This window comes from Psammomys obesus, unplaced genomic scaffold, assembly GCF_907164565.1.
Source record: "Psammomys obesus unplaced genomic scaffold, mPsaObe1.curated_primary_1811, whole genome shotgun sequence".
In the NCBI taxonomy this organism is placed as follows: domain Eukaryota; kingdom Metazoa; phylum Chordata; class Mammalia; order Rodentia; family Muridae; genus Psammomys; species Psammomys obesus.
This window is the reverse complement of record NW_026588752.1, coordinates 1,989,034-1,998,131: the sequence shown is the minus strand read 5'-3', so window position 1 is coordinate 1,998,131 and position 9,098 is coordinate 1,989,034. Positions and strand designations below refer to the sequence as shown.

Below are 9,098 nucleotides of genomic sequence, written 5' to 3'. Positions count from 1 at the left end.
CACACACACACACACACACACACACACACACACACACACACACACACACCCTATATACAGGAACATATTTGGTTATTTTTAAGTCGGCCTCGGCAGCTGCACAATCAGGCACTTTCCCTTCTCCTGCCACGGAAGGACAATGTCTCTTTCTTAGTTAAATGTGTTCTGCATTAGTTTTCAAGCCAACATGGTCTGCAGTGTCAGCCTGTCTGCCACTGTTTGTTCTCGTGTTTCTGTAAGAGTTGTTCTACTAAACAACTCCGAGTTATATGTGGCAGAAAGAGGATGCCTGGGGCTGGGTGGAGGAGTGGGAAATGGCAACAAGAACAGGACTCCTTCTCCTGCGTCCACCTCAGAGACAGAACATTGATTGTTTCTGGTGCCCAGGAAAGCACTCTGAGCATCTGAGGTCTGGCTTTGTGAATGTGTGCATACACGAAGCTAAACAGATTATTGCTCCTATCTTAAAATAGCAATAATATTCTGTCTATTTCATGCTTCAGTAAGATACTTAAATGAAAATGACTTTTGGATTTTTTTTCTTTAAGGAATACGATCTGTTTGCATCTTAATAATCCCATTGCTCTTGGTAAACAAGTGTAAGGAGCCTTTGGAGTGTCCTGGGTAACACCAGAACCCATGTCATTGAGCAAGTTTTCACTTGATCTGATGGGCAGGGCCGTTTGTTCTATGAAGACAGGGAGTTTCTTCTACACTTAGCCTCATGGGCCTTATTTAGTCCACACTTCCACATAGCTCTGCTCTGCAGCATTGTGGGGCTTAAAACATGCGAGATCTTGACCTCTTCCCAACCACCCTCCCCCTTTCCTCCTTATACTGAGCAGCAGCCTAAGACTGTCTTGGCAGAAGAAATTGGATGTGAAGTTTGCACAAGCTCTTGAGGTGCTTGGCTGGTGATGTGGGGGATACTTGCAAAGCAGAGTCACCCCTCCCTCAGGGAGGGGTACCCGCAATTACCCAGATCTCCCTGACTGTTCCATTGCTGTAAGGAAAAGTGAAGGCCTGCATTGATATAGTCGAGGCAGCCTCTACAAATGAGAGAATGTCTGGCTGGAACACTCAGTGTTTCACTGGTCATGGTCACTTACAGGAATGTGGCTTTAGCCATCTACCAGGATCTTGTTTGCATAACTGGAATGTGCCCTGACCTGAAGCAGAAAAGATGCCCTTGTGATCCATGTAATTTTCTAAGAAAATTTGTTTCAACCTAAGCTGAGAACAGAGGAGCATCACTAGGGAGGGAACAAAGACATCTCTCAAGTCATTTGAAGGTGAAAATACTTCCATCGGAAGTACACTGATCTTAATTAAATATTAGCTGTAATTAGCCTAAAGTGCAAATGTTGGGAATATTAATTAGGGTCTCTCTGGAGTGGCTGTCAGTGTTAATAAGTAACTGTAGGGGGTCCTGCCAACATCTGTTTGAAACCTCCAGGTAAAAGAGGCATAAAGAGCCCCAATGTACCTAAATGCTGTCCACTTGGTTCTCACTGATTTGTTCTTCAGGGCTTGACACCTCATGTCTGCCAGAGTGGTGAAATCTTGAGAGACTCAGAAATGCTGGCTCCAGAGTACTCTGAGCTGGTCCTTGCCTTTCTTATGATAGACTCAGAATACTCTTAATGCAGGCCTCAACTTGAGATGGAACAGAGGTTTCCCATACCGCTGTAACACCAGGTAGCCAGGGTCACCTTTTGCATCTAGCCAACAGAATCAGAGTTATCTCACACCCAACACCTCAACATCTGGCCTCCCCACCCTAGGAGGCGAAACAGCTTTGAGTAACGTGATGTTTGTTACGAAGAGGAGTATGGTCATTTCACAAACTAAACTGACGTCCACAGCAGATGATTCTCTTGCACAATGAAAGTTGAACTGGATCTGAGTTCAATGCCTGGCTTTCTCATGAATGGCCTGTGTCCTGGATCTAGATCTTGAGTGATCTTTTTAAAAAGTCTGTTCTAGATGAAACATTTCTGACTACTAAATTAAAGGGGTCTAGTATATGCAAAACAAGAATTCTAAACATTAGTTGTATTAGCCTTAGAGATCCATGGGTAGTTCTTCATGAGAAAAGGGCCTAGTTTTTACACTCCTGGGATATGGCAGATTACTGCTACCCAAGAAATAAATGTAAGAGACATTTTGAGCTGTGACAGCTCAGTCTCCAGTCATTGCCTCAAATCTCCTTGGAGTTTTCATATCTGTGTAAGAACTGTTGACAAAGTACCAATCTGGTGAGGAGCCATGTTGCTTAGCTTGTTCTCTGAGGACCAGTGAGTAGAAGGGACAGTCTGTGTAGTGTGTATGTGTGTGCAGTGTGTGTGGGTGTGCGAGGGTGTGTGCGGGTGTGTGCAATGTGTTCACCTAAGATTATAATAACACATCTAGTGAAGGAAATAAAATTCCAGAAAAGAGATTCTAAATTATTATTTGTATAGTAATCACTGTTGTCAATATGAAGAAGTAGCCAGGATTATCTGTTTGTTTTTTGTTTTGTTTTGTTTTGTTTGTTTGTTTAGACAGGATATGTCCCTTTTCTTTGCTTTCCATGTGGCTGTTAGCCTCATATCCTGCTCAAACTCTTAGTACAATAATAATGGTTCTTTAGCTGGGTTTACCATATCTAATGCGTTCTATTATAGCTGCTGAAAACATTTTTTATACACAGGTCCAGACAGTAAATAGTTCAGATTTTGAGGGTCAAGTAGTCTCTGTCACAACTAACCAACCCTGTGCTTGATGTATAAAAGCAGCTGTAAACAATTTGTTAAACAAATGAACCCATTTATTGGATTATGTTCCAATAAAACCTCATTAAAATGAGCAGTGGACCTGGCTTGAGCTATAAATTGTTTGCCAAGACAGCTCTATAGAATACATTCTTGAGTCCCCCAAAGGAGAAAAAGTACTAAAAGTCCATAACAAAACAGTACAGGGTATATATAGGTTGGGCCCTTTGGATCTTACGTGATAAAAATCCACCTTAGAGAAGACACAATAGCAGGGCCTGGAGGCTCATGTCTATAATCTCAGCTACTCAGAACACAGATAGGAGAATGACAAGTTCAAGGCCTACCTGATGACTCTGTGAAATGACACCCTGTGTCAAAATGAAAAGTAAAGCCAGGTAGTGGTGGTACACACCTTTAACCCTAGCACGTAGCAGGTAGAGTCAGGCAAATCTCTGAGATCGAGGCCAGCTTTGTCTACAAAGTAAGCTCCAGGACAGTCAGGGCTGCAAAAAAAAAAAAAAACAAAAAAACAAAAAAACAAAAAAACAAACAAAAAAAAAAAAACCTGTCTCAAACACTAAACGAGAGAAAAAGGGGAAAAGGGGAAGGGTACAACTCAGTGCTAGAGCATTTGGCCAGCATGTGAGATCCTGGATTTTAATCACTGATAAAGAGGGAACAAAGGAAAAATAAGATTTTGAAAGTTTGAATTATGCATGATGAAGCTGCTCCAGGGAGGTAAAATGCAGAATTGAGATGATGGTTTAAAAAGTCATATATGATTCTAGGAAGACACATCTTCAGTATGATTTCCCCCAAACACATGAACACATGGGCATGTACCAAATGGTAACTGCACAGAGGCATCGGAGAAGCTGATGGTCTGGAGAAGAGGGGCCTTCTCACATTGTCTGTATGTATGAAAACACCAAGTCGTGCCTCTTAAATACATCCATTTTTATGTTAAGGATAACTTAATTAAGATATTGGAAAAAAGAATATATGTCCCTTCTTGTAATTCAAAACAGGATTGTCCCTAGCTGCCCCTGCAGATCTCTTGTCTTGACCTGATGTCACCAAGACCTGAATGCTTCTCCTGTTTCCCACAGCAACTTGGAACCATTTTGTTCTGTGTAACCTCACCAGCACACAGGTCCCCTTCAAGTGGCACCCCTTGGCAGCCCCAGGCTTACACTATTACAGTCTTTTATTATTCCTACTACTATTTCACAGAGGAAAGAAAGCTTCCCAAATACTGTAGCAACATCGCAGGCTGACAAGAACTCTTTAGTATGATTAGGAAGAAAATGGAAGTGTTTGCTAAATAGAAGGGCAGGAGCCTGCCCTGGGATTGGCAGCTGGTGTAATGTGGCTGAGTCTGGTGGTAAGCCAGAGCAGGGCCAGAGGATAGCCCCTTCTGCACTTCATTGGCTAACGGTGAATGCCCTTCAAAGTGGAAGCGGAGAACACATCTTTGAAGAATTAAGTGTTGAATCTGAGCATACAGTGACAGTAAATGACCTCTCCTGGTGTTCAGTGAGCTTATGTAGCCACCTAACCTCAGCCATGGCTGACCTACTGCTGTACCCAATGCTGTAGTAAAATGGTCAGAACAAGAGAAAGCATGCTTTTTTTCCTAGTGGCACAGGTGTCGGAACTGTTATGGAGGAAGAAAAGGCTGGGGGAATGCATTCCTTGTGAAAGTCTTTACACTTATGCTAAGTTTCCTTCTCTTACAAGTGCCATCTTCAACAGTGCACAATTGATGGGCCTCTCTATAAACAAAGGCATGGGCTCTGTATTTGTGCTTTGCTCAGGTTTCAGTAGCAGAGGCTGTTTCCTGTTGGCAACACACATTGATCTTCGTGTCCTGGAATCCTTGCAGGATAGTTAAAGTCACTTGTAGCTGACTATAGAAAATGGGAAAGACCACTATTTGCTGAGCTTAATTGCCTGCCTCTCTTCCTTCCTTTCTTCCTTCCTTCCTTCTTTCCTTTCTTTCTTTCTTTCTTTCTGACTGTAAAACTACATCTCTTGAAACCATGGACATTTTAGCCCTCTGGACTACTGTTTCTTATGCTTTCTGCATATGTGTATGCAAAGTGTGTGAAGGATGGTGGAGTTATGGGGGTGGAGGTGGAGGGAGGGAGATGTTTCCAGAAATGGAAACATTTGAATTCAAGTTTTTTTAAAATTCTTTTGACTTGACTGTAATTATCATATTGCATGTTTAGGCTATAACTGAAGGGTGAATTGTTATATAATGCCCTGTACTTATATATTAAAAGAAGACAGAATTGGGGGGAGGGAGGTTGATTAATGAGGCTCAGAGTTAAATCATGTATCTGAAAGGGGGAAAGTAGGAATATCACAGGAGGTCTCTGAATTAAGCCCTAAATTTCCATTGGCTGCTTTTAATCACTACTGGGGCCATCACAGAAATGTACACAACAACAACAAGCACACACACACATAAAAACAAAACAAAACAAAACAAAAAACCCACAAAACAACACACACACACCAGTAAGATCTTTACTGGGACATTTCCAGACCAATTGGGGAAAGTTGAATTCAGTCCAAATACTTCTCTCATACACATAATCAAGTAGTTTAACTATTCTTTTTTTAAATTTTTTTATTATTATTAATTATACTTTATTCATTTTGTATCCCCCCATAAGCCCCTCTCTCCTCCCCTCCCGATCCCACCCTTCCTTCCCTTTCTGTATGCATGCCCCTCCCCAAGTCCACTGATAGGGGAGGTCTTCCTCTCCTTCTTTCTGATCTTAGACTATCAGGTCTCATCAAAAGTGGCTGCATTGTCATCTTCTGTGGCCTGGTAAGGCTGCTCCCCCCTCAGGGGGAGGTGATCAACGAGCAGGCCAATCAGTTCATGTCAGAGACAGTCCCTCTTCCCCTTACTATGTAACCCACTTGGACACTGAACTGCCATGGGCTATATCTGAGCAGGGGTTCACTGTATCAAATCAGGACTCCACTGTCACCATATACAACACACGATGCTAACCTTTTCCAACACTGAGATGAAGCAAGGAGGATCTGCTGCTGATGTGCAGACCCTGGAGTCTCAGCAAGCTGGATCAGATGTCTTGGGGAAAGTGACTTCAGCATGTGCCTTGATTTTCCCACTTATAAATAAAAATATTGACGGTAATCATGTGCTCATAGCATGTGGTGAGGGTTAGCTGAGAGGCCAGCGTTTAGGACAGAATACCTTCAGCTGGACCCCAGAACGTGCTGGAATGTAGTCCCTGGGCTCTGGGGAAAAAGTTGTGGTTGAAGAGCTCTAATGGTGTTCTCCTTCCTTCTTTTCTCCTCCCTCAGGGTAATCAGGAAGCAGCGGCAGCCCCTGACACAATGGCTCAGCCTTATGCCTCAGCCCAGTTCGCTCCGCCTCAGAATGGCATCCCTGCAGAATACACGGCCCCTCATCCCCATCCCGCGCCAGAATACACCGGCCAGACCACCGTCCCCGACCACACATTAAACCTGTACCCTCCTACACAGACGCACTCGGAGCAGAGTGCTGACACAAGCGCGCAGACCGTCTCTGGCACCGCCACAGTAAGTGTCCTGGGACCTGGAGGTACTGTCTCTGAGCAGGTGCCCTGGGCCCTGCAGCTAGTAGTGCACTCTGTACCCTGTGTGTGCTGCGGATTAAAGCTTAAGCAAAGCAGCTCTAAGCTTCTCCTCATACCATCAGTTTCCCAGAGGGTTCCTTAACAGTTGGACATCCCTCTCCATGACTTAGAACATGTTTTCATTAGCTGTATTAATTTGTAAAAGGACACAGGCATCTATTCTCTCTGTCTCTAAAATGCTGAGTTCTCTACAATGTTATCCCAGTGTACTGCATACTTTTTTAATTTAATTTTATTTTATTAATTACACTTTATTCACTTTGTATCCCCCCATAAGCTCCTCCCTCCTCCCCTCCCGGGCCCACCCTCCCTCCCCCTTCTTCACGCATGCCCCTCCCCAAGTCCACTGATAGGGGAGGTCCTCCTCTCCTTCATCTGATCTTAGTCTGTGGGATCACATCAGGAGTGGGTGCCTCGTCATCATCTCATGAAAACGTGGGAGTCTGAGGATGTAACTGCAAGGTAGAGCACTTGCCCAGCATCTCAGGCTCTTGGGTTCAATTTCCAGCACTGCAAAGCAGGCAATAACAAAAAACACAACGTGGACACATACAGATACGCAGATTTGCTCATTTGTGAGTGTATGATTTGCTGATTTGGAGAGCGCTTACAAAGCTGTGCAACCATTGCCAAAATTAGATTTTAGAACATTTTTACAAGCCTTAAAACCAGCTTGAGCCAGGTGTGGTGGTGCACATTTGTAATTACAGCACTCAGGGAGGCAGAGGCAGAGGCAGAGGCAGGCAGATGTCTATGAGTTCGAGGCCAGCCTGGTCTACAAAGCGAGTCTAGGACAGTAAAAGCTATACAGAGGAACCCTGTCTTGAAAAAACTAAAACAAACCAACAAACAAAATAAAGCTTATACCCATTTCCAGACTAGCCATCTTCATCCTAGGGTGAGTGCCATTGAGACTTATTTATATTATATCTTACGTGTCCATGCCTTCTGATGTGTTATTTGTTGCATCATGTCTCAAGTAATCCAGGCTGGCCTGCAGCTTCCTAGGCAGGCGAATATGACCTTCTGCTTCTCCCCTCTGTACCTCTCAAGGGCTGGATTACAGGGTGTACCACCATGTCTAGTATATGCAATGTTAAGGCTAGAGCCAGGGTTTTGTGCATTCCAGGCAGGCATTCTACCAACTAAGCTATACCATTCAGCTGTAGTTTGTGGGGTTCTGTTGCTGGTACATAAGGAAGGGATAGATGTGAGAGAGTAGTAGCTGGATAGGAAAACTGTTTGGTTATAAACACAATATAAACAGAAAGTTGGATTGGATGGATTAGAAATAAGCAAACACAGAAAAAAAAAGATACATTATATCGCCACCCTATTACAACTAGTATATTGGACCAGTAATCAAATCTGACCATGGACATCAATAATTACATTAAAATTAGATGGTGCACATCAGTGAGCCACCTATGATAACTAAGGATCCAGAAATGTATGTAGTCCATATCGACAAGAACTTCCTTTGCAAAATTTCTTAGACAGGTGGATGCACATCATGTCCAGCTTTGAGCCTTTAACAAGTATAAGGTAATGCTGTTTCCCTTCTACCCTCAAGGTCCAGAACGAGAATGCTGACACTGTAACCTGTAAGGGCACATGATACATTCTGTGAAGTGTAGCAAATCACTGGGTAATCTTGCAAGACACTAATGGTAGCATATACTCTGATACTTTCTAATGCCTCCACCCTATTTTTTGTTGCTCTTTCTATAAAATGTACATATCACCTATAATTAGTGTCTAGGATATTAAATTTGGAGGCATTGGTACATTCTGAGAGACTTCAGCCACCCCTAGCAAAAGCAAATTCTTCCATCTCCCACTCCCTGCCAGTCCTTCATTCCCCTAGTAGACGGACTGTCGGCCACCCATCTGCTTTCTAACCTGCATGATTTGTCTCTCAGCCAGAGTCCTATACTACAAGGCCATGGGGTTCTGCTCTTTTCACTGGGTTTTAATGTTGGCATTGGTATTCTATTGTGTGCACAGTATTCACTACTGATATAGTCTTCTGCTGAGGCCCTTTGGGGTGCGTCTTCCTTCTCAGTATTGGGAACATTGCTGCTGTCTCCTAGTGGTATTTGGCTGGCCTGCCTTGGCAATGTGTGCATTAGATTGGTTATCTTGTTTAGCAGGTTTTTGTAGCAGTAATGTTGACCAATAGGTAGTATCTAGTGATGCAACATAGACAACACAAATATTTGCCCATAGATAAACAGCTTGTAGTATGAAATAGTACTCAACAATGCTAAGTACTGAGCTTTTACACCTTCAGTTGTGTAGATGAAGATAACAATACTGAGTAACTGAACAAAAGGAGAAAAATAAAAGGAGTGGTTGTTTGTTATTTGTTGATAATCTTATGATGATCAGGGGTGGTAGAACCTGAGTATGTTCTTTTAGAACTTATAAAATTCTGAATTCAGTAATAATTTTTAAGCTAACCCTGAGATAGTGAGGCCTATAATATGAGGAGGTACTGAGTGACATACATGGAATAACCAGATTAGAAATTGAACCAGGTTGAGTGTGGGGCCATGGAAACTGAGGCCTGAATTTGGAACTTGTTGATTGGCAGTATGGACATCAATGAAGGCCTGTAAGCATGAAATTTTTCTTTTCTTTTCTTTTCTTTTCTTTTCTTTTCTTTTCTTTTCTT

General features: G+C 42.9%; 1 protein-coding gene across 1 annotated transcript in view; it reads left to right on the top strand.

Annotated features, from left to right (window-relative positions):
- The window catches only part of Rbfox1 (RNA binding fox-1 homolog 1), a 2,133,674-nt gene that overhangs the window by 1,965,527 nt on the left and 159,049 nt on the right, over positions 1 to 9,098 (top strand). The window contains exon 7 of the mRNA XM_055604373.1: positions 6,105 to 6,344. Coding sequence (XP_055460348.1) covers positions 6,105 to 6,344 — 240 coding nt within the window. The remainder of the gene's footprint in view (positions 1 to 6,104; positions 6,345 to 9,098) is intronic.